At 53.6% G+C, this 25,509-nt stretch overlaps 1 protein-coding gene across 6 annotated transcripts in view; it reads right to left on the reverse strand.

The window, feature by feature from the left end:
• LOC140390388 (myosin light chain kinase, smooth muscle-like) overlaps positions 1–25,509 on the reverse strand; it is a 612,875-nt gene that overhangs the window by 95,623 nt on the left and 491,743 nt on the right. For all 6 annotated transcript variants that reach the window (XM_072475553.1, XM_072475527.1, XM_072475536.1 and 3 more), the window contains 4 exons: positions 1,737–2,036; positions 1,146–1,178; positions 967–1,060; positions 659–862 (listed from right to left, as the gene is read on the reverse strand). In XM_072475553.1, the coding sequence (XP_072331654.1) occupies positions 659–862; positions 967–1,060; positions 1,146–1,178; positions 1,737–2,036 (631 nt within the window). The remainder of the gene's footprint in view (positions 1–658; positions 863–966; positions 1,061–1,145; positions 1,179–1,736; positions 2,037–25,509) is intronic.

Raw genomic sequence — 25,509 nt, forward strand, 5'->3', positions numbered from 1 at the left:
TGAGTTAGATGATCAGCCATGATCAGAAAAACATGGTAGAGCAGGCTTGAAGGGTCAGATGGCCTCCTCCTGCTCCTATTTTCTATGTTGTAAACAATCTGCATTACCCCAATGTAAAAAAGAACAGGTACTCCTCCATCGTGTAACCTTATCTGCTTCTAGACAGCATTTAGCTTTGCTTTATCGTTCCAAACCAGATATTTATCTAACCCGATTTTAAAGCAGTTAATCGATTTTGCTGGGAGACTGTGCATTGTAATGCCCTTAATTTGTGGACCTAAACAATCACTTTTTGATCATGTTTTAAGCAGCATGTTCGGAATTAACAATCTACAAAAGTCTGAGAACACACACACAAACAGATTCAAAAACGGCTTCTTTCCCGCTGTTACCAGACTCCTAAACGACCCTTTTCTGGACTGACCTGATTAATACTACACTCCTGTATGCTTCACCCAATGCCGGTGTCTATGTACTTACATTGTGTACCTTGTGATGCCCTATTATGTATTTTCTTTTTCGTTTAGTTTTATTTTCATGTACTAAATGATCTGCTTGAGCTGCTCGCAGAAAAATACTTTTTACTGTATCTCAGTACATGTGACAATAAACAAATCCAATAATCAACATCCAAGTAAAGGAATTCATTTTTACTCACATTTCCAGGACCATTACTATGTCTGATCTTGATTCAAAGGCATCAACACATTGAACAAGCTTTGGATAGTGCAGACAATTCATAATACTGATTTCTTGCCTCACATTTTCCTTATCCTTTGCTGAAAAGGCTTTGAAAAACTTTCCTGCCCAAACTTTTCTAGTTTTCTTTTCAACAAGTTTGAAAACTTGTCCAAATTTTCCCCTGTAGAAAGACCACAATGCCTTTGATATATAGCTTTGGCTGTTCAATGGAATCTATTATCAGTATGAAATTGGCTACTTTGCCACATTAAGAGGGACACTCACGTTCCTATTTTTTCCAATATATCATAATATTCCGCAACCTTCTCATTTGTGTTGATTTTTACATCACGATAATCTGGTTCACCTTCTTTTTCGTCTGAAAGGTAATTTATTTTTGTAAAATATAACACAGATTTTACACAATATTTAGAAAGTAAGCAGAAATTAAAAAGAAAACTTACCATCATCAGAAAGATCAGCTTCATCCTTGTGTTCTTAAAATTAAACAAAACTAAGTTAGAACGAAATGCAACAGAATCATGTTTAAAAGGAAATAAACGTATTTGAAAGTACAAACACTTGGCCCCTAATAAATGCTTAACTTCTGTTGGAGCATTTTATAAAACGGTGCTAAAAACCTCTGGAATACCATCAAATTTGCACGAACTTCCTTGATTTCAGTCCACAGTTTAAACATCAAATGGTATTTTGGCTTCTTTTTGGCTGTCAGCTTCAATGTAGTAGCATAACTATGAGTGGGAGCATATGGTTTAAATTAAGAGCTTGCATTTTTGTGAAATAACAAACAAGATTTCCTTTCATACAGATTAAACCTCCTAACTTTGTGCACAACCTTTCTCAGCACATTGCAGCATTTGGAGACCAACATGATATAAAAGTCCAGGAAAAAGAAATACTATTTCACAGTATGGAACAAAGGACGATAATGGAAAATCTTTAAAACATTTAAAATGTACACATGTGCCAGGTATGTAGCCATTAAGGGAGAAGGTTTTGTGCGGATTATTTTATTTCCTTTAGATAGAACTAACCTTCTTTATCTCCCACTCTGACCAAATCAGATTCTTGACTTGGCTCACTGGTTCCATAGACATTAACAGCTCGGACACGGAATTTGTACTCTTTGTCAGGAGTTAAGTCACACACACTGCAGGATGTGCTGCGGCAGGTGGTAAGATCTGTCCATTGAGCCTCCACTGAATTCCAAGTTTCCACATTGTAAGATTGAACAACACTCCCACCATCATACGTCGGACCGTACCATGACAGAGTCAGGGTAGAACTACGGATGTCAGAAGAGCATGGTTTTCCAGCAGGTGGTTCAGGTCTGTCTGTGTAGAGAAAAAGGAAAAAGTCCACAGCAAGATGTTACAAAATTTAAATGGAAGAAACACCAAACAGTTTTCAATGTACTCCACCACTTCATTCAATGTTAATGGTTTTGCTCATACAACCTTGTTTAGATTTGCATTGATTCATTAAAGAGTTACAGAAAGGCTGATTTTGAGGGTCCCTACATGGAATAAATGGAGGTTTGAGGGCTGTACCACCCTTTCATTCTGGAGCTCCTATACTGCCAACTTAGAAAAGGGGCCCAGGATTCCTGGCCTGAATGCCTGCCTCTTTCAGAATCATCTGTGTGATGTAAATTCGAGTCACATAATGTACAAAGAATCAGAATTGTAATTTTGAGTTAGAAATTATAGAAGTGTGCATTCCACATGTTCCACCCCACGTATCGAGTGCAGAAGAACCCGACTGGTGATCCTTATAGGAACTGCTGGAGGCTGCTCAGAAAACAGCCCAGGAAATATGTGACTTTTAGAACGTAGAACATACAGTTCAGAAGGAGGCCATTCAGCCCATCGAGCCTGCACCGACCCACTTAAGCCCTCACTTCCACACTATCCCCGTAACCCAATAACCCCTCCTAACCTTTTTGGTCACTGAGGGCAATTTATCATGGCCAATACAGCTAACCTGCATGTTTTTGGACTGTGGGAGGAATCCAGAGCACCCGGAGGAAACTCTCGCAGACACAGGGAGAACATGCAGACTCTGTACAGTGACCCAAGTCGGGAATCGAACCTGGGACCCTGGCGCTGTGAAGCCACAGTGATATCCACTTGTGCTACCGTGCTGCCCCTCCACTTGTGCTACCATGCTGCCCCAGTCAGTCCCTATGTCAGTCAGTTTTGTCAGTCCCTACGCTGGCAGATCTCACCCCCAGAGTCTGACTGTCAGCCGGTTCAATGCGGGCACAGATAAATGTCCTGCGTTCCCAAAACCGTGAGCTGTAGCAGGGCGTCCTTTTAATGCCAGCTGCTTCGTATTGCGCCTCTGTGAAGCCTGGGTTGCAAAATGGATCAAATTTAACAGCAGTGCCTCAGTTAAATAATTTCTATCAGGCCATTCTGTGATCACAAGAAGATATGCCCGTACCAGCCTCCCCGAACAGGTGCCGGAATGTGGCAACTAGGGGCTTTTCACAGTAACTTCAGTTGAAGCCTACTAGTGGCAATAAGCGATTTTCATTTCATTTTCATTTCATGCCACAGTGGATTAATGCAAGGCTGAGAACCCAGATTTCTCTGCAGCATAGAAAGGTCCCATTCCAGGAAGCTGCACAGAACTCGTTTTATTGGCTTAACTTTTTTTCCTCATTGAATTCTTTCAAAGGGTTTTAATGGCTTCGGGTCAAACAATATGACTCAAGGGCTTGAATCCCAAGCAGTTTTCTTCTTTGGAGGATGTGAAGCAAGACACAAATTTTAAGCTCTTTCCTCCAGTCAGTACTAAAGGCAGCTAAAAATAAAACAAGCTATAATTCTGAATATACAGCTCAGGCATTATTAGTCCGTCTAATCAAGGGAAATTGAAGCTTCTGCGAATAAACCTAATTCTACATGCTGCCTATTCCTTGTATTTTCTGCTTGACTGAGACTTCAGTTGACTTTTGATGTTTATTATAAGGCATGTCAGGAGACAGTCATGAGCTCTCGAATTTTATAAGGGAAAGACTGTCAAAAATAAACGGTTCAGTCAATTAATTGATATCTACTCTTGTAGCCAAAATCTGAAAGGACTTTGACCTCTTTCAAAAAGTTAAGTTGACCAACAAGCTCTTACTTTCGGCAAAGGTTCATTAATTACAATGGAAGTAGCAGGTGGTTGATCCAACTGTTAAAGAGAAGTTTAGTTTGCTTCACGTTTACTTTATTACTTTATACCACTTAGATGCGAGAGGAATGGTAGGTAATTTGGACATTCTGAATTCTCCCTCTGTATAGCCGAACAGGCGCCGGAATGTGGCGACTAGGAGCTTTTCACAGTAACTTCATTGCAGTGTTAAGGTAAGCCTACTTGTGACAATAAAGATTATTATTATTCTTGTTACACCTGTTTCATAGGTGGAGACCAAAGGGCGAAAGGATTGACTTCAGGGGCACAAAGGTTTGTTCTCCAAAGCGGTTTGAAATCAGGCCACCTTTCAACCTGATGGGGAGCTTGTCCACATCAGCTATTAATCCCTTTCAAATGTCTGGTTTTTTTAGAAAATATTTTATTGAGGCATTTATAATTTTAACATTTTAAACAAAAAGATCCAACACACACAAACACCCCACAATAACCTACCCAACCACCCTCCCCCCCCTGCCCAAGCATAGATTCTAACTACCCATACATTAGATTCCCTACCTTATTCATCATTTCGATGCCTCCTCTTCCCCCTCACCCCCCTGCTGACAGTTAATTTTCCTTGAAGAAGTCGATGAACGGCTGCCACCTCTGAGCGAACACCTGTAGTGAACCCCTTAAAGCAAACTCTTTCTAGCCTAAGAAACCCTGCCATGTCACTGACCCAAACTCCCGACTTTGGAGGCTCTGAGTCCCTTCATCCCAACAAAATCTGTCTCCGGACCACCAGGAAGGCAAAGGCCAAAACGTCGGCCTCTCTCCACCCCCCCTGGGCTCCCGGAACTTCTGACAAATATTGCCACCTCTGGACTCCGAGTCACCCTCCCTTCCAGAACCTCGGACATGACATCTGAAAATCCCTGCCAAAATCCCCTAAGCCTCGGACACGCCCAAAATATATGTACATGGTTCGCAGGACTACCCCCACACCGCTCACACCTGTCCTCTGCCTCCTCAAAAATCCTACTCATCCGGGTCACAGTCATATGAGCCCTGTGGACCACCTTGAATTAGATCAGGCTAAGCCTGGTGCACGGCGAGGATATATAGGCTCTCCTCAGTGCCTCCTCCCATAACCCGACTTCCAACTCCCCTCCCAACTCCTCTCCATCCCCCCTATTGGAACCCTTTCCCACTCCATCAGTTCCTTATATATTTCCGAGACCTCCCCTCCCCAGCCCCTGTTTTTGACATCACCTTATCCTGTAGTCCCCTTAGTGGGAGGCAAGGAAAGCCTGGAACCTTCCTTCGGACAAATTCCTGCACTTGTAAGTGCCGGAACCCATTCCCCCTTGGCAACTCAACCTCCTCCTCTAGCTTCTCCAGGCTCGGGAAACTCTCCTCAATGAAGAGATCTCCAAATCTCTCAATCCCTACAGCTGCCACCTCCTGAAGCCCCCGTCCAACCGCCCCGGAGCGACCCGGTGAATGTCACAGATCGGTGACCACACCGATGCCCCCTCCAGTCCCATGTGCTGCCTCCATTGCCCCCACACTCTCAGGGCTGCCATTACCACTGGGCTTGTGGAGTACCGAGCCGGTAAGAACGGCAGAGGTGTCGTTAACAAAGTCTTCAGACACGTCCCCTTGCAAGATGCCGCCTCCACTGGCTCCCACACTGACTCCTCCCCCTCAGTACCCACTTCATAACCATCGATATATTAGCCTCCCAGTAATAATTAATGAAGTTCGAAAGGGCCAACCCCCCCCCCCCCCCCCCCCCACCCACCCCCGCTCCCAGCACCCCTGCTCGAGTAGGACCTCCTTCACCCGCGGGGCTTTCCCGGACCATATAAAACCCGAGATCGCCGCATTCATCTTCCTAAACAATGCCTTAGGGATGAAAATTGGAAGGCACTGAAAAACGAATAACAATCCCAGGAGGACTGTCATTTTCACAGTCTGTACCCTCCCCGCCAATGACAGCGGGAACACATCCCATCTTTGGAGGTCCCCTTTCACTTGCTCTATCAACCTGCCCAAATTTAATTTGTGAAGCTGAACCCAGTCTCTTGCTACTTGAACACCCAGGTACCTCCAAATGTCTTGTTTAATGACCTATTTTAGTCATTAGCCCAGGTCTGCTTTGCTGAGGTTTTCTGGTTGTAGATGCAGCCTAACCTGTGGTAACCACTGAAATAATGGATACTTTTTGTTTTACTTCTAACATGGTTCTAGAAGGACACTTTGCCTTGTTCTGGCTCCGCAGTACACCTTACATCTCGGATCACTTCACACTATATCCCGTCCCAGGATATATCTGAGGTTTACGACTAAGGCATGCCACCCAAAAGGAAAGCCTTCCTTGGTTGAGCTGCTTGTGGAGACACAGTGAGCTCTGCCAGCTTGTTCTGAACAATTGGATGAGGATGGAGGGTGATATTTTAGAAATCTTTGAGCCTCTTGTCTTTGACTGTTCAATGCCTCAGCAGTGCTGTAAAAATGAGTCTAACTAATTGGATGGAACTACTTCAAATTACAGCACAAACAGGCCATGTTAAATAGCCAGATGGTGAAATAGGAAAAACAGATGCCAATCTTTTACTGAATGCAAGATTTTCTTTTTACAGAATTGAACATTCCAACACCTGCCTCCCCCTAATCACCACCCAGTGTCCTAGAAGTTTCTCTTCATATGCTCTTAAACAAATAAACTAGCTAAATTGACAACGCCTTAAAGGGGCACTCTAACCAAAAACAAATTCAAAAGAATCAAATCAAAATAGTATTCCCTTGGCTGACGATGCACTCCAGTCCCTGTTTTGCCCAGTCACGGAAGGTCTCAAGTATACCAGTGAGCACTGCATGCTCCCGCTCCAAGGACATCCAGGCACAAACATAGTCTCTCTTTTTATGTTCTCAAAGTACTTAATCAATGTCTTCCACTTGTTTATCCTTAAACCTTAAATAATACAATTCACATATCATTAACAGGTCATTTGTCTCATTCAGTCTATACTGGTTTTTATGCTCCACACAACCCCCGCATCGATGTGTCCTTTGCCGGTGGTCTGTGCTGCTCGATTGGGTGCCTTGCTACTGATGCGGGGCTACTGCTGGGGCAAGGACGGGGGCAGGAGGTGGCCGTATGCTGGCTTGTCAGCTGGTGGTTTTATTTTCTTATTGATTTCTGTGTTTAATGTATTGTGGATGTTCTTAGCGTATTGCTGATTATTTTGTATTTGGCTGTGTTCTTTTTGTACTGTGGAGTTGCTAATAAACTCAAAATATTTAGAAGACCTGGGGCGAAATTCTCCCCCAACAGCGGGATGTCCGCCGACTGGCGCCAAAGACGGCGCCAATCAGATGGGCATCGCGCCGGCCCAAAGGTGCGGAATGCTCCGCATCTTTGGCGGCCTAGCCCCAACATTGAGGGGCTCGGCCGACGCCGGAGGGATTTCCGCCCCGCCAGCTGGCGGAAATGGCGTTTGTTTCCCCACCAGCTGGCGCGGAAATGCGGCGCATGCGTGGGAGCGTCAGCGGCCGCTGTCAATTTCCCGGCGCATGCGCGGGAGCGTCAGCGGCCGCTGTCAGTTTCCCGCGCATGCGCAGTGGGGAGAGTCTCTTCCGCCTCCGCCATGGTGGAGACCGTGGCGGAGGCGGAAGGGAAAGAGTGCCCCCACGACACAGGCCCGCCCGCGGATCGGTGGGCCCCGATCGCGGGCCAGGCCACCGTGGGGGCACCCCCCGGGGTCAGATCGCCCCGTGCCCCCCCCCAGGACCCCGGAGCCCGCCCACGCCGCCTGGTTCCGCCGGTAAATACCAGGTTTGATTTACGCCGGCGGGACAGGCAATTTCTGGGCGGGACTTCGGCCCATCCGGGCCGGAGAATCCAGCGTGGGGTCCCGCCAACCGGCGCGGCCGGATTCCCGCCCCCGCCCAATCTCCGGGAGCGGAGACTTCGGCGGGGGCGGGGGTGGGATTCACGGCGGCCAACGGCCATTCTCCGACCCGGCGGGGGGTCGGAGAATGACGCCCCTGGGGCGCGATTCTCCAAACCCCCACCGGGTCGGAGAATCGCCGGGGGCTAGCGTGAATCTCGCCCCCGCCGTGTCCCGAATTCTCCGCCACCAGAGATTCGGCGAGGGCAGGAATCGCGCGGCGCCGGTCGGCGGGCCCACCCCGGGCGATTCTCCGGCCCGCGATGGGCCGAAGTCCCGCCACTGTCAACCCTCTCCCGCCAGCGTGGATTAAACCTCCTTTTGACCAGCGGGACAAGGTGGCGCGGACAGGCTCCGGGGTCCTGGGGGGGGCGATCTGGCCCCAGGGGGTGCCCCCACGGTGTCCTGGCCCGCGATTGGGGCCCATTGATCCACGGGCAGGTCTGTGCCATGGGGGGCACTCTTTTTCTTCGCCTTCACCATGGTCATCACTATGGCGGAGGCGGAAGAGACCCCCTCCCCAGCGCATGTGCGGGGATGACGTCAGCATCCGCTGACGCTCCCGCGCATGCGTCGCCCGGCGAAGACCTTTCGGCGCTGGCTGGCGTGGCGCCAAAGACCTTTCCCGCCAGGCGGCGGAGCGGAAACCACTCCGGCGCGGGCCTAGCCCCTCAAAGTGAGGGCTTGGCCCCTAAAGGTGCGGAGACTTCCGTAACAGCCTCCCCGAACAGGCGCCGGAATGTGGCGACTAGGGGCTTTTCACAGTAACTTTATTTGAAGCCTACTTGTGAGAATAAGTGATTTTCATTTTCATTTCATTTCATTTTTTCATCTCATTTTCATTTCATTTCATTCACCTTTGGGGCGGCCCGACGCCGGAGTGGTTCCCGGCTCTCCATTATGCCGGAACCCCCCACCCCGCCAGGTCGGGGAGAATCCCGCCCCATAAGACCATAAAAAATAAGCAGAATTAGGCCACTCGGCTTCGCCATTCAATCGTGGCTGATATTTTTCCCATCCCCATTCTCCTGCCTTCTCCCCGTAACCCCTGATCCCCTTATTAATCAAGAACCTATCTATCTCTGTCTTAAAGACACTCAGTGATTTGGCCTCCACAGACTTCTGCGGCAAAGAGTTCCACAGATTCGCCACCCACTGGCTGAAGAAATTCCTCCTCATCTCAGTTTTAAAGGATCGTCCCTTTAGTCTGAGATTGTTGTCTCTGGTTCTAGATTTTCCTACAAGTGGAAACATCCTCTCCACGTCCACTCTATCCAGGCCTCGCAGTATCCTGTAAGTTTCAATAAGATTCCCCCTCATCCTTCTAAACTCCAACGAGTCCTCAACCGTTCCACAAAACCCTCATCTCGGGCGTCATTCTCCGACCCCCCGCCGGGTCGGAGAATGGCCGTTGGCCGCCGTGAATCCCGCCCCCGCCGAAGTCTCCGAAGGGAGAAAAGTCGGCGGGGCGTTAATGGCGCCGCTGCCGCGGAGAATGTCACGGGTCTGCGCAAGGCAGCCGATTTTCGGCCTGCCGATATTCTCCCTTCCGGATGGGCCGAAGTCCCGTCGACGTGATGACCGTTCACGTCGACGTGAATCAAACCTCCTTTTCATCGGCGTGACCCTGTGCTCCAGGCTCACGCCGACCAGCGAGGAGGTGAGTGACGGCCTGGGGGGTTGGCTCTGGGCAGGAAATGGCGTGGCCGCAGACTGATTGCGTGAGGAGAGGTGTGTCTCGGCTTGTGTGTGTGTGTGTGCGGTGGGGGGGGGGGGGGTGGTTAGAGTAGGCTGGGCTCCGGGGGAGTGCCGGGAGGGGGTCCGTGCCGGGGTGGAGGTTGGGGGTTGGGGTCCGTGCCGGGGTGGAGGTTGGGGGTTGCGGGGGGGTCCGTGCCGGGGTGGAGGTTGGGGGGGGGGTCCGTGCCGGGGTGGAGGTTGGGGGTTGGGGGGGGGGTCCGTGCTGGGGTGGAGGTTGGGGGTTGGGGTCCGTGCCGGGGTGGAGGTTGGGGGTTGGGGGGGGGTCCGTGCCGGGGTGGAGGTTGGGGGTTGGGGTCCGTGCCGGGGTGGAGGTTGGGGGGGGGTTCCGTGCCGGGGTGGAGGTTGGGGAGGGGGTCCGTGCCGGTGTGGAGGTTGGGGGGGGGGTCCGTGCCGGGGTGGAGGTTGGGGGGGGGGTCCGTGCCGGGGTGGAGGTTGGGGGTTGGGGGGGGGTCCGTGCCGGGGTGGAGGTTGGGGGGGGGGGGGGTCCGTGCCGGGGTGGAGGTTGGGGGTTGGGGGGGGGTCCGTGCCGGGGTGGAGGTTGGGGGGGGGGTCCGTGCCGGGGTGGAGGTTGGGGGTTGGGGGGGGGTCCGTGCTGGGGTGGAGGTTGGGGAGGGGGTCCGTGCTGGGGTGGAGGTTGGGGAGGGGGTCCGTGCCGGGGTGGAGGTTGGGGAGGGGGTCCGTGCCGGGGTGGAGGTTGGGGGTTGGGGGGGGGTCCGTGCCGGGGTGGGTGATGGGAGGGCAAATGAGTTGGTCCACCTGGCCAGGTGCCAGCCTCCAACAGTTGGACCCATGCGGTCCATGCCACCTGGCTGGGGGGAGGAGGGAATATGGGCAATGATGACATGTCGTCGTTCCCCTCCCCCCCACCAGGCCGTCATGTTTTCAGACCATCCAGCGATGTTGGCCGCCGTGGTGACAGCCGCTCATGTCTATGTTGCCCTGGATGAGGAGGAGGAGGAGGAGGAGGAGGAGGAGCGTGCCAGAGAGGCGACGCAGGCTGCCGCAGAGGGGCAGGCGGCAGCCGCCCAGGCTGGAGGGACACCTGACCGACAGGACGAGGAGGGGGAGGAGGACGTCGCGGCCCCACGGCAACGGAGGCACCCGAGGGCGCCCCGTGTGTACCGGCCCCGGCAGTCATACCAGGACCTCACGGACCGGGAATGCAGGAGGAGACTCCGGATGAGCCGGGAAACCGTGGCACACATCTGCCACCTGCTGGCACACCTGTCACCGCGTGGCACTGGCGGGGGACACCCTCTCCCCGTGTCCGTCAAGGTTACGGTGGCCCTGAACTTTTATGCAACGGGGTCATTCCAGGCACCGAGTGGGGACCTGTCCGGCATATCGCAGACATCGGTGCATCGGTGCATCCGGGCAGTGACAGATGCCCTTTATGCCATGGCGCACCGCTACATCTGCTTCCCCGTGGACCGGGCCAGCCAAGATGCCCGGGCCGTGGGCTTCTCTGCCGTTGCCGGGTTCCCCATGGTCCAGGGCGCGATCGATGGGATGCACGTCGCCGTGCGGCCACCTGCAGAGAACAGGGCCGTGTTCACTAATAGGAAGGGGACCTATTCAATGAACGTACAGGTGGTCTGCGACCACCGCATGATGATCCTGCACGTCTGCGCCCGTCACCCAGGCAGTGTACACGACTCATTCGTGTTGTCGCGGTCATCCATCCCCGGCATGTACGAGGGACGCCATCCCCGGCTGAGGGGCTGGTTGCTGGGCGACAGGGGCTACCCATTGCGATCGTGGCTGATGACGCCTATACGGAGGCCACGCAATGAGGTGGAGAACCGCTACAATGATGCCCATGTAGCGACAAGGGGAGTGATCGAGAGGTGCTTTGGCGTGCTGAAGATGCGTTTCAGGTGCCTGGACCTCTCTGGGGGCGCCCTCCAGTATCGGTCAGATAGGGTCGGCCGCATCATTGTGGTGTGCTGCGTCCTGCACAACATAGCCCAGCAGAGGGGCGATGTGCCGCAGGCAGAGGAGGGCGGAGTGGAGGAGCAGCAGGAAGAGGCCCAGTCCTCCCCAGATGAGGGGGATGGGGGCAATGGTCAGGGCAGACGGGGTAGACACAGGCGGGTGGCTGTCCACCGTTACCGGCTGGCCCAGCGGGCACGGGGCAGACTGATAGACGCCCGCTTCACTGACTAGATGGGCGTGGGAATCGGGTAGTATGGCCACAGACCGCACACCATGACAACAGCCGACCACCCACACCCCCCACCCATCCACCCACCCAGCACCCTCACCCCCCTCCCCAACCCCACACACCCCACCCGCATGCACACCACCCCCCCACCCCCAATTGCCGATCCACCGGCGGCACAACGGGCCGGGCTCACCCAGTTGCGGGTGGACGCGTGTCTATCGCAGGCCATGGAGAATGATGACAACCCGCCTCCGATGAGCTCCTGGCTCTACATCGTTGGACTATGTCTGACCCATGGCCACAGTACCACCATCCACCCGGACCATCCCTGCATGCGGCTGTGACACTGCAGCGCACGGTCCCGTCCTCTGCCCGGGGGATGTTGATGGCGGCCCAGGTGGAAGGGGGCAGACTCACCTGGGGCAGAGGTAAGACCACCCCTCACACACACACTTGCGCTCAACGTACATGACACCCCCGCACACTTTGGACAGAGCACAAAGGCAGCTTCGGTAGGTGTAACATTGACTTTAATAACCAAAGGAGTTCATGCACGTGCCCTAGCCCCTAAAACTCATCTGTGCCCTGCACCCGTGCCAACTTACTCAGTGTCTAATTGTTTGGCCTTACGGGCCCTTTGACTACGTCTACGTGGTTCCCCAGACGGTACAGCAGAACTGGAGGTGGACTCCTGTGATTCCTGCCCTCTGACACTGGATCCCTTTGGCGGCCGTTTCCTGGGGCGTCCTGGCCTAGATGGGCCAGGCTGCGGCCCGGGCGACTGGGATGGCGAGCTGCCAGCCTGTCCTGCCCGTTGCCCACCCGATGCACCTGGGACGGAAGGGGGGGAGTCCGAGGTGTCGCGGTGTACCGGGACCTCCCCTACAGAGGGAGCCGGGATGGACCACACCACCTCCTCCTCCCTCGGGGTGCCCGATGGCCCCCAGGCCTCTACATGGGTGGGGGATGCGAACGGACTGGCCATCCGACGCGCCCCCGACATCTGGCGCTGCCAGTCCTGGAGGCCCGTGCTGGTATCGACAGGGGTCTGCAGGTTTGCAGCCATGGAGCCCAGGGGGTTGTCGAACCCTGTCTGCGACAGTGCGACGCCAGCTCGCACATGGCCACTGGCGCCGATGCCCTCAGCGATGGCCTGCTGAGACTGGGCCATGGCCTGCAGAGACTGGGCCATGGCCTGCAGAGACTGGGCTATGGCCTGCTGAGACTGGGCCATGGCCTGCAGAGACTGGGCTATGGCCTGCTGAGACTGGGCCATGGCCTGCTGAGACTGGGCCATGGCCTGCTGAGACTGGGCCATGGCGTTGAGCGCCTCTGCCATCTGGCGCTGGCACTGGCTCATGGCCTCCTGTGAGAGGGCAGCCATTTCCTGGGCCACAGACGCCGCCTGCACGGAAGGCCCCAGGCCTCGCAAACCGTTCCCCATGTCTGACACCGTCGCACCCATTGCCTCCACCGCGGACGCCACCCGTGCGGTGTCAGCCTGGGTGGCACGCATGACCGGGACCACTCCCAGCTCCTGGACCGCAGCCGCCGCAAGCCACCCGTCACCCTATTCGCTCGTCTCCGTGTCGGTGGTTGCATCGGATCTATGTGTGGGTGTGGTAACTGCAGGAACCCGGGATCCACCTGGGCGGCAGATGTTCGCTTGGCCTGGACTGCCCTCCGACCGCCCGGTCCCTCTGCTGCTCCTACCTCCACCTGCTGTACCGGGACGGCTGTGTTGTGCGCACCAGTGAGTGTACCAGACGCCTCATCACTAAAGTGCCCAACCGTGGTGAGTGTTTCTGCGATGGTGGAGGGTGTTGGTGACAGCAGTGGCGTTGTGTCGTGCTCTTCGTCCCACTCTGAGTCCATGGCACTTTGGGGTGGGGGTTCGTCTCCACCCATCCACTCTGAGTCACTGTCCGGTATTTCGTCTTCCCGGGTAGGGGTGTCCTGGGTAGTGCTGTCCCGGGTAGTGCTGTCCCGGGTAGTGGTGTCCCGGGTAGTGGTGTCCCGGGTAGGGGTGTCCTGGGTAGTGGTGTCCCGGGTAGGGGTGTCCTGGATAGTGGTGTCCTGGGTAGTGGTGTCCTGGCTCGGATGTGACGGGGGCCTGTGGCTGCCCCCCTCATAGCTGGGTGGTCGCTCCTGCACGTGACGGGGGTGTCGTCTCCCTGTTGCTCCAGGTCTCTCCGTCTCCCGTGGTGTGCGAGGGGCATCCTGCGGGCGTCGCATGCTGGAGGGTCCGGGTCTCTCCGTCTCCCGTGGTCTCCGAGGGGCATCCTGCGGGCGTCGCATGCTGGAGGGTCCGGGTCTCTCCGTCTCCCGTGGTGTGCGAGGGGCATCCTGCGGGCGTCGCATGCTGGAGGGTCCGGGTCTCTCCGTCTCCCGTGGTCTCCGAGGGGCATCCTGCGGGCGTCGCATGCTGGAGGGTGCGGGTCTCTCCGTCTCCTGTGGTCTCCGAGGGGCATCCTGCGGGCGGTTTGCATCTGCGGGGATGGGTGCCTGGACGTTTGGTCCTGCGATACACAATGAAGCATGCATGGTTAGACATCAGGCAGTGATCAGGTGATACGGGGGAGGGGGATATAGGGGAGGGGGGATATGGGGACGGGCTGTTGGTGGCTCACTTGCTCGTGGGGCCCTGACCTCTGCATCAGCAACCTCCCGGTCCTCAGGTCCGCCAGCCAGTTCCAGGGCCCTTTCCTCGTGTACGGTCAGTGGCCTCTCATCAGCGGGCCCTCCTCCAGTCCTCACATGCTCCCTATTGTTGTGTGCGCGCTTCTCCTGGGGGGGGGGGGGGGTGGTGGCAGGGGTAAAAGGCAACAGTGTTAGGCAGGTATATGAATGCACGCCATCGGTTGCGCGTGCATTGCAGAGGTTAAGGTTAGGGCTGGATTCACTTGGGGATATGGGGGAGGGGGGGATATGGGGGAGGGGGGATATGGGGGAGGGGGGGATATGGGGGATATGGGGGAGGGGGTAATATGGGGGAGGGGGGAATATGGGGGATATGGGGGAGGGGGGAATATGGGGGATATGGGGGAGGGGGGATCTGGGGGATATGGGGGAGGGGGGGATATGGGGGATATGGGGGAGGGGGGATATGGGGGAGGGGGGGATATGGGGGAGGGGCGATATGGGGGATATGGGGGAGGGGGGATATGGGGGAGGGGGGATATGGGGGAGGGGGGAATATGGGGGATATGGGGGAGGGGGGAATATGGGGGATATGGGGGAGGGGGGATATGGGGGATATGGGGGAGGGGGGGATATGGGGGATTTGGGGGAGGGGGGATATGGGGGATATGGGGGAGGCGGGATATGGGGGATATGGGGGAGGCTCACCCTGCCTGCTCTGACGAGGTCGTTCACCTTCTTGTGGCACTGGGTGCCTGTCCGTGGTGTTAGGGCCACAGCGGTGACGGCCTCTGCCACCTCCCTCCACAGACGCCGGCTGTGGCGTGGGGCAACTCTGCGGCCGTGACCGGGATACAGGGCGTCCCTCCTCTGCTCCACCGCGTCCAGGAGCGCCTCCACATCGCGTGACTCGAACCTCGGGGCTGAGCGACAGCCAGCCATCAAGTCGGGTGTTGCGGTCGGCTGTTCCGGTCGGGTGGGGGGGAGCTGCGCGGCCTTATGAGCCGTCACGCCGTGCAGCGCGTATGACGCTGCACGGCGTGAACCACTGCGCAAGCGCGGATCCCGTTACGTCGCTGCTAGCCCATTTCGGGCCGCAGACTATCGGCCCATTTTTATGACGTGACGCAAGTGGGATTTGCGCCGTTTTTTGCGCCGATCGGCGGACTTTCCGCCGATAATGGAGAATTTCGCCCCAGATCTTTGCTCATCTAACCCTATCACCAAAGCACATTTCCTTATCCCTCATATACTTATCTAGCTCTTATAAAGGCATTTATACCTCAATTACACACTCTGATAGCAAGTTCCACATTTTCACTTCTCTCCGTCTCTGCTTGTTTGCCATACTTTTATGGACTATTAACTTGTGTTTCTACCTTTAATGATGTGTGCTTGTACTCTTTAATGACCAAGGAAGCAGTGGTAGGAAACAAAGATTTATTTTAACTATTTACAATACTCTGCCCACGGCAATCACCGACCCCGTTGGGACAACCAATACCCCGGTCCCTGCTTGGGCCGGCTTTTATGTTCTGCACTAATGAGCCCCAGCTGGCTGGCCTCCGCCCCCTACCTGGGAAGCTCGTACTCCACGAGCTCCACAGGGAGATCGATAATGGTTTCCCCCTGTGTCTGGTGGGGGTTATGACATCCCCCCCCCCCCCCCCCCGCCCCCCCACCCCCACCAAAGTCCGAAGGTTCCCCCTTTGCTGTCATCAGTGGGGGTTTCTGAGTCGCTTTGCCCGAGGCTGAGCTTCTGCCTGTGGCAGTTCTGGGGTTGGCGGTGTACACCGTTTTGTCGACCAGCATTTTCTGGCTGACCTCCAGAGGGCTATCACTGGAACCTTGGCCCCGGACACAATATCGTCTATCTGCACGGATGCTTCTGTATCCATATCCGTGACCGAATCATCTTCTTCCTGCTGGTCCGGTTGGTGGGTCATGGCCGGTTGGGTCTCCTGGCTGAGGTGTGTTTCTTGTCAGGGAGGAAGCATTGATGTCGTCGATTGGTGTCGTGCCGTGCGGGCTCCTGCTTCTTGAGGTGGCCCACATGTTTCCGTTGGACACTCCTGTAGCGCACAAAGACTCCGTGAGACGAATAGAGTGAAGTCGATGAGGCTTTATTAAGCGTGTCTGTTCCCCAGCAGCCCGATAGTAAACTGGCCTGCGGGGGAAGGCACCGGCTTCTTATACTTCACCTTCAGGGCGGAGCATGAGGTCAACGGCCAACCAGGACCCGGGATCTGTCAGCCAATGACATTAGGGCTTCCAGTCCCACATGACCCCCAATACATACTACCACATTCACCCCTTGTCAAAAATGAACCCGGCGGGATGATGCTTCGTATGGTGGTAAGGGTTTACAGGGCTGGTCCTGGGAGGATAGAACAGTTACATGGTAGTACAGTATTGGACAGTATCGTCCTGTTACAACTATTTACAGAGGGTATTTGTTTCCCATTGCCCGTGAGTTCTCTGTCCCCACCAGTGGCAGATGAAGTTATAGCAACCCTCAATTTTGTGGCTACTTTGCCAGTGATGGCTGCTCAGGTTCAAAGATGGGCTCAGCGGGATCCTAAACTGGCAAAGCTCTGTCACATGCTTTTAAATGGTGAATTGCAGAGCCCCCCCTTGTAGCCCTTCAGCCTTATGCCCAGAAAGTCCAGGAGCTAAGCGTGGAGGATGGCATCATTCTGGGAGCTTGCATGGTAATCCCACTGCAGGGCCAGGAGTTGTTCCTGAGGGATCTACACAGTGGTCACCCAGGCGCCTCAAAGCTCGGAGCTATGAGATATTGCGCAGTCGTCATACATAGACATAGAGCATAGTACACAGTTGTCTGGTGTGTCAGGAGCACCAAAAGCTCCCATCAGCAGCCTCCCTTCATCCCTGGAAATGGCCAGGATGTCCATGAGTGTGACTGCGCGCAGGCTTTGCAGTCCATGGGTCCATGTGCCTTATTATCGAGGACGCCCACTTGAAATGGCTAAGTGTTCACAAAATGGGCTCAACGGTATCTTGGGCCACCGTGGAGAAGCTGAGTGCTCGTTCAATACACATGGGATTGCTCAGGTCTTGGTGACGGACAATGGGACGCCGTTCACGAGCAAGTAGTTTGCCACATGCGCAAAACAAACCAGCATCCGACACATCAGAACTGCCCGATACCATTCCTCATCTAACGGCCTGGCAGAAAGAACGGTCCAGACGTTCGAAAGAGGCATAAAGAATCAGACCACAGGCTCCATAGACACGCAACTGGCACAATTCATTTTTAACTATCAGACAACGGTGAACCTGATGACAGTGGTGGCACCAGTAGAACTGCTGATGGGCCACAGGCTTAGGACCCAGTTAAGCCTAACTTTCCCGAACCGAGGTAGGGAGGTGGAAGTGCAGCAAGAAGCACAGAAGCAGCACCATGACCGTCGGGCACCAGGGCAGCATTTTCAATCGGGGGACACAGTATATGCCCACAACTTCGGAGATAGACACTCTGGCTCCCAGGAATCGTGCTCGAGAGAACGGGGACGGTATTTACAAAATGCCTTGATAAAAATGTTTTTTTAAAAGAGAGAACGGGGATGGTCTCCTGTAAAGTTAAGATTCGTGGGAGTTGTGGTAGTATGTATTGGGGGTCATGTGGGACTGGAAGCCCTAATGTCATTGGCTGACAGATCCCGGGTCCTGGTTGGCCGTTGACCTCATGCTCCGCCCTGAAGGCGAAGTATAAGAAGCCGGTGCCTTCCCCCGCAGGCCAGTTTACTATCGGGCTGCTGGGGAACAGACACGCTTAATAAAGCCTCATCGACTTCACTCTATTCGTCTCACGGAGTCTTTGTGCGCTACAATTTATTAAGCGTGCCTAAAAAGGACTATGGAGCTCAGGATCATTCCAGAATGCCTGAGGATCAGCCCCCACGCAGTGAATGCGGCAGCAGCCTTCAAACACTGGCAGACTTGCTTCGAGGCCTACATCAGATCGACCACAGGCCGAGTCTCAGACGAACAAAAACTGCAGGTCCTGCACTCGAGGGTGAGCACGGAGATTTTCATCCTCATTGAAGACACCGACGATTTCCAGACGGCGTTCACAGCACTGAGAAGTCTCTACGTTCGCCCAGTTAACCAAATCTACGCTCGCTACCAGCTCGCGACAAGACGGCAAGCTCCCGGAGAATCGATGGACGAGTTCTACGCCGCGCTGCTGATTTTGGGAAGAGCCTGCAGCTGCCCGTCGGTGAATGCAAACGAACATACGGACATGTTAATGCGCGACGCTTTTGTGGCAGGTATGCAATCCTCCCAAATCCGCCAAAGACTTGTAGAAAAAGAGTCGCTAGGACTCTCAGAGGCACAGGCCCTGGCAGCCTCCCTGGACGTAGCCGCGCGTAATACCCGCGCCTACGGCCCCGACCGCGCAGCAGGCCATTGGGCCCCGTACGTACCCGTCGTGGCAAACCCCCTCCCCCCTCCCCCGGACACCCCACAGGCTTGCGCAGTCCAAACGCCGAGTCGCACCGGGGGCGCCCGCTGTTATTCCTGCGGCCAGGCGAAGCACCCCCGACAACGCTGTCCGGCCCGCGCAGCCATCTGCAAAAGCTGCGGGAAAAAGGGCCACTATGCGGTGGTGTGCCGATCCCGCGAGGTCGCCGCCGTCCCGGGGCCACAGGGAGCCCTCCAGGCAGTCTATGCCTCCCAACCCCCCCAGCACGCCATGTGCGACCCGCAGACGCCGCCATTTTGGGTCCCGACCACCGCGGTCCCGGGAGAACTGGGAGCCCTGCACGTCGCCTACGCTCCCCAACCCCCCTCCCCGCAGTCCATGTACGACCCGCCGCCGGCGCTCCCGATTTGGGTGCCGGCCAACACTCTCCACGGAGAGGAGGGGGTTTTTCGCATCCCTAACGCCACCCTCACCCCCGCCCCGCGCCCCACGCCTGACCCGCCGGCGCAACCTACCTGGACCCCGACCACCGCTGCGCTGTCCCCGGCGAGGGAGCTCCGCACGGTCCCAGCGCTCGCGGCCCCACGACTGACCCGCCGGCGCCGCCGACCTGGGCCCTCACCCCCGTCCCGCGCCCCACGCCTGACCCGCCGGCACAACCTACCTGGACCCCGACCACCGCTGTCCCCAGCGAGGGAGCTCCGCACGGTCCCAGCGCTCGCGGCCCCACGACTGACCCGACGGCGCCGCCGACCTGGGCCCCGACCACCGCTGTCCCCGGCGAGGGAGCTCCGCGCGGTCCTAGCGCCCGCGGCCCCCGTAACCCAAACCTTCTCCTCCACAGGGTGTAGACCATACCTGAAAGCCCTGTACCCCAATAAGTACCACTTTTGCTCTGAACATGCACTTACTCCTCTTCAGCCAGGTGTCAACTTGGGAGAACTGTCTGAGCACTCCCTGCATGTAGTCCAAGTGCTCCTTATCGGTGGCACCCATGATGAGCACGTCATCTGAGCATACGGCTACTTTCGGCAGACCCTGAATAATACCGTCCATTACGCATTGGAACATTGCCGGGGCCCTGAATGGGAGGCAGGTGTATTCTGGAACCTTCTGTCTTCTTCTGGAGCGGCCACGTACAAGGTCCTGTCACGTGACGATCTTGGCACCTGGCCTGGACGGCGTTTTCTTCACCGGATCAGTCAGCTCTGACCACCACAGGCCCTCTGGCCACGCATCTGGTAATGTGGACGACCCTTACCTTTGCCCTCAGGTGAGGTATCCCGCAGATCTTCAGTAGCTTCTGAGTATTGGGCCTGACTGCAGAACTGTGCTTTGGGGTGTCTCGAGGAAGTTGATCTGGCCAGTCTAGTACTGCCCCATGAGTCTGATATAGATGTAAAGGGGCACGGGAGTCTGATACGGTGGGCAACCAAACTCTGGATGCCATAGTCCATGGACCCTTGAAGCTCCTGCACCATGTTGTCTGCATCTTCATGGGATAGTGACAGTTCAATGGCACGCTTCAAGTCTAAAGTGGGCTCCGCCAACATCTTCATTTGTGTGTCTGTGTTGTTTATTCCACAAACTAGCCTATCACTCAACATTTCCGAGAGGGACGGTCAGAACTATCAGTTCTCTCCCAGTCGCCTAAGGCAGGCCAAAAGGTCAGTGACTGACTCACCCAAAGACTGCAGAGCTGTGTTGAACCTATATGTTGCATTATAATGGAAGGTTTCGGATCATGGGCGGGATTCTCCCGCAATCGGCGGGGCGGCCCGTACCGGCGCCAAGAGCGGCGTGAACCACTCCAGCGTCAGGCCGCCCAGAAGTTGTGGAATCCTCTGTACTTCCTGGGGCTAGGCTGGCGCTGGAGTTGGCTAGGCCAACCGCATGCGCAGGACCACCAGCGTGTTCTGGCGCATGTGCAGAACCGCTGCCGCGTTTCCTGCGCATGCGCAGGGGGTTTCTTCTCCCCGCCGGCCATCAGGGAGCCTTACAGAGGCTGGCACGGAGGGAAAGAGTGCCCCCACGGCACAGGCCCACCTTCAGATCGGTGGGCCCGATCGCGGGCCAGGCCACCGTGGGGGCCCCCCTCGGGGCCGGATCCCCCCGTACCCCACCGAGGACTCTGCAAGCCGCCCTCCAAGTCAGATGGACCATGTCCGTTTCACGCCTGCGGGACTGGTCAAAAACAGGTGGGGGCTCGGCCCATCAGGGACCGGAGAATTGCCGGGGGTGGGGGGGCGCTGCCAACGGCTCCCGACCAGCGCGATCCCCACCCCCGCCTGAAAACCGGCGCCAGAGAATTCGGTAGCCGGCATCGGAGCGGCGGGCAGGATTCACGCCGTCCCCCCCGGCGGTTCTCCGACCCTGCCAGTTTAACGACCAAGGAAGCCAGTGTTAGGAAGCAAAGATTTATTTTAACTATTTACAATACTCTGCCCACGACAATCACAGGACACAATCACAGTCCCCATTGGGATAATCAACTCACTGGGCCCAGCTTTGGCCGGCTTTTATGTTCAGTTCTAATGAGCCCATCTGGGTGGCCTCCATCCCTACCTGGGAAGCTCGACCTCCACGAGCCTCACGGGGAGATCAATAAGATTTCCCCGTGGGAGTTATGACATATTGCGAGATCACTTTGCTCCTCTACCCCATTTATAATAATAATATAATATAATAATCGCTTATTGTCACAAGTCGGCTTCAATGAAGTTACTGTGAAAAGCCCCTAGTCGGCACATTCCGGTGCCAGATTCCGGGGAGGCTGGCCCGGGAATTGAACCCGCGCTGCTGGCATTGTTCTGTATTACAAGCCAGCTGTTTAGCCCACTGTGCTAAACCAGCCCCTTTAGATTCTTATTCTCCAATAATATGAGATTGCCTTACTTTTCTTACCAAAACGTAATACCTCACATTTGTTTGTGTTAAAAATTGCATTTCCATCGTATCTTTAACATAGTAATACATCTAAAGATGCCTCACAGCCCAAATATTATTTATCACAGATTATTTTAATTATAAATAATAATGTGGAACTTTATATTGGTGCGATAGTGGAATAATTGTAATTAAATTATTCTATATATTATTTATTCATTTAAAAAATAATATACTGTCAAATTATAATCTGCACAAGTGTATATTGTATAATGAAGGGATTTCTATCCTTGGCTTGCTACAATGTTCCATAAGACCGTAAGACATAGGAGCAGAATTAGGCCATTCGGCCCATCGAGTCTGCTCCGCCATTCAATCATGGCTGATATTTTCTCATCCCCATTCTCCTGCCTTTTCCCCATAACCCCTGATCCCTTTATTAATCAAGAACCTATCTATCTCTGTCTTAAAGACACTCAGCGAATTGGCCTCCACACGCAGCAAAGAGTTCCACAGATTCACCACCCTCTGGCTGAAGAAATTCCTCCTCATCTCTGTTCCCCTGAAGCCCAATTGAAGCTTGAGGAATGCCATTTCATTTTCTGATTCAGCACATTACAGGCTTCTGCACTCATCATTGACTTCAACACCTTCAGACCGTGAAATCTGTCCTCCACTTCATATTTCTTTCCCCTCGTGCCTGTCTGTATCTTGTCCTCGTGTTTTTCTTTCAGACAGCATTGACCTTTATTCTGTTATTAACACATTCTGCTATTTTGTGTTCAGACAGCACTGACCTTTATTCTACTATTAGCAACTACTCTGTACAAATGATTTGTTTCTTTACTACTTCCACTCCCACTCTCTTTGCTTTTGTCTTCCATGCCATCTTTGTAATTTAGTTTCCCCTGTCCTCTAACCTATCCCTGACATTCTCTTTATACTCTACTGGACCCTCCCACCTTTTTCATCAGCATAAAACCCATCACTCTCTACCTTTCTTCAGGTATGCAGAAGAGTCATATTGGACTTGAAACATTGGATGGAATTTTCCCATCCCGCCCGTAGCGGATTTGGTGGCAGTCAGGTGTGGAGAATCCAGCGGGAGCTGAAAAGTTGGAAACCCGCCGGTGTGAAAACAATTTGAAATTCTCCCTATGGTGGGTTAACGGTTCTTCTAGTGCCTGATGACGTGACTGACATTTGCTTTCATTTGTACCTCACAAGTATTCATTAAAACAGCTTTGCATTGGAATCTCAGCAAGCCTTCCAATCGTGTGTCCCATTGGCGTGAAATAATGTTAGCGTCAAACGCATTTGAAAAAGAGTGATGTGCACAAAGTGGACCGCAGTTGGCTTGAGACTTCAAGGTGAGTGCAACATGGATAGCCTACCTGCCTTAGCGCTACGCTGTTCTTGTTACGCTGAATGTCACTCTGCTGAGGAGACCAGTTAGTGCCCTCCAGCTCCATGATAAGCTGGTCTTTATGGAAAGCACTGCGCTGCAGGACTCCACTCCCAACAGACCTAAATTTGACCTGGGCTGGGGTGCCGGGAGCGGGGTTGTAACTGATGAAGACAGGGGAGGCAATGTTAAATGAGGACTGTGGAATGAGGGAGTGGGGGGTGTATGATCACAGGCAGAGGTGCAACGAGGATGATGAACAATGGGAGGTAGTGGAAGACGGAGTGGAGGGAACCTGGACCTTGACAAGCCTGCATGAAAAGCTGCCAAAAAAGGTGGCCTAAAGGATACGATATTGTTTACTGGAAGGAGATGTGTTCTGACTCCAGGTGGGGGGTGTAGAGGTCCATGTGGGGAGGGTGGGAATGTCCACCACAACAATGACGGGATGCAGAATATCTACAAAGATGGTTTCTGAAGGATAAGGACTACCCACTTAAACAGTGGCTGATTACTTCAGTGCATCACTCTCAGAGCTCCACATGCTCCCTTTTACCGCAGACCAGAGTGGACCATAGGACTGCTGAAGATGTGATTCAGATGCCTGGACCACTCAGGTGGCTCTCAGCTGCATGCACCGGAGAGGGTTTCCGCATGATCATAGTTTGCTACGCCTTTCACAATCTGGCTATGCAAAGAGGTGAGGCCTGTCCAAAAGGAATAGAAGATGGTGGTGATGTGAAAGTATCCATGAGAAAATATGTGTTCTTCGCTGATGGATATGCGGCATTCATAAAGAGAGTCACCGCCGTTTGTGTACATGATACCATGCTGGGGCTGTGGGGAAAGGATGTGAGTCAGCAGCAAGGGGAAGAGATGGTTCACACTCATCCTTTGAGTGTCTTTGAACGGTGGACCCCTGCCTTTATCTTTCCCCTGTCCCCGAGAGCTCACAAGCAACCCTGCACAGGTTTGCTTATCATGCTCCCATTTGGCAGGGTTAATACCAGCAGTGGTGGAAGAGGCCCTTGATTTCACACTTAAGAAACTTAGTCAGCAGTGGGGTAGGAAGTCCATTTACAGGCCTTTCCACCATGGTCTTAATGAGAGTGGAGGCAAGAAGGTGGTGGGGTCCCCACCTGTCATTCTCCTGCCTGATTAAATATCACCACTATCCCCAGCCCATCCCCCCCCCCCCCCCCCCCCCCCCCCCCCGGTCTTCAAATATGCCACTAGGGAGGACACAAGATAACAGCCATTATGTGCAAAGTATAGGTGCTCTTATAAGACAAAAAGACCCCCACCCCCCACACACACACACACAATCTGAACCTGCATTGGAAATTAAACCACAGAAAAACTTCTTTGAAGATTACTCGGTCTCCCTGAAATGTAATTAATGTTTTTTTGGCAACTATCCAGACGGAGAATTCAAAAGCCGACAGAAGCAAATACCGCGGTATTATTTTTCATACCAAAACAACTTTCCACATGAACATATTAGTAGATCTGCAGACACAAATTTCTTTTGATGTTTATGGAGCGCAGCCTTCTCTAAGGGATCCAGCACTTTCAACATAGTTTCCCAAACAAATGCTCTGATTTGTATTTTATTTGCATAGGATGGCAGTGTCAACCCCAACATAATTTGTCAAACAAGGGTTTAAACAGCACTATTCATATACAGCTCAAACTGCTTTTCACCACAAGACAGTTTAGACCACATTCCAGTTTCAGCAACATGCAGAAAAAAATCGAGAACAACAAAAATATACTACTGATTTAATAAAACAAGTGCCCTAACTAGTAGATAAACCCAAGGTAGCCACAAAAGAATTAATTACCTCTCTCCAATTTTGATCAGACACAGGTTCTTGTAATTAGTACAATTTACTTTAAGCCATTCATAATTATATCAGCATATGGCATTTTTCTTTTCCCAATGAAGTAGCATTGATGTTCCAAATATGTGGCAAACGGCAGCAGTCCTTCTCAAGCACGTAAGTGCCATCTCCAAATAGTGCATGAGAATTATTAATTGATGCTTTTGCAACATGGGATCCATGGCAGTTAGAATTCTGAACAACAAAATATTGTTGAAAGTTCACTGAAAACGCAAAGGTGCAAAGTTGATGGGCTCTTGGATGAGGTAACATTTTAAAAGGAATTCGAGGATTTTTCCACGATTGCTGTAAATAATGCTGGTCAACTCATCGTATCAGTACATTTTTGCGATCAGAAGTCAGGATGCAGAAAAGAGGCATTTGAAATAGGTATTGTTATTCTGGTAAAATTATTGGTGTTTTTTTTTCACCAGGTTTGGACAATGGTGTGTTTGTGTCACTGATCATGTCTGCACCAAGAAAGCAATTTTCGACACCCCTTAAAAAATTAACATATCAGCTGGTGGATTTTCAATACA

The sequence above is a fragment of the Scyliorhinus torazame genome, chromosome 2 (genome assembly GCF_047496885.1).
Source record: "Scyliorhinus torazame isolate Kashiwa2021f chromosome 2, sScyTor2.1, whole genome shotgun sequence".
Classification (NCBI taxonomy): Eukaryota; Metazoa; Chordata; class Chondrichthyes; order Carcharhiniformes; family Scyliorhinidae; genus Scyliorhinus; species Scyliorhinus torazame.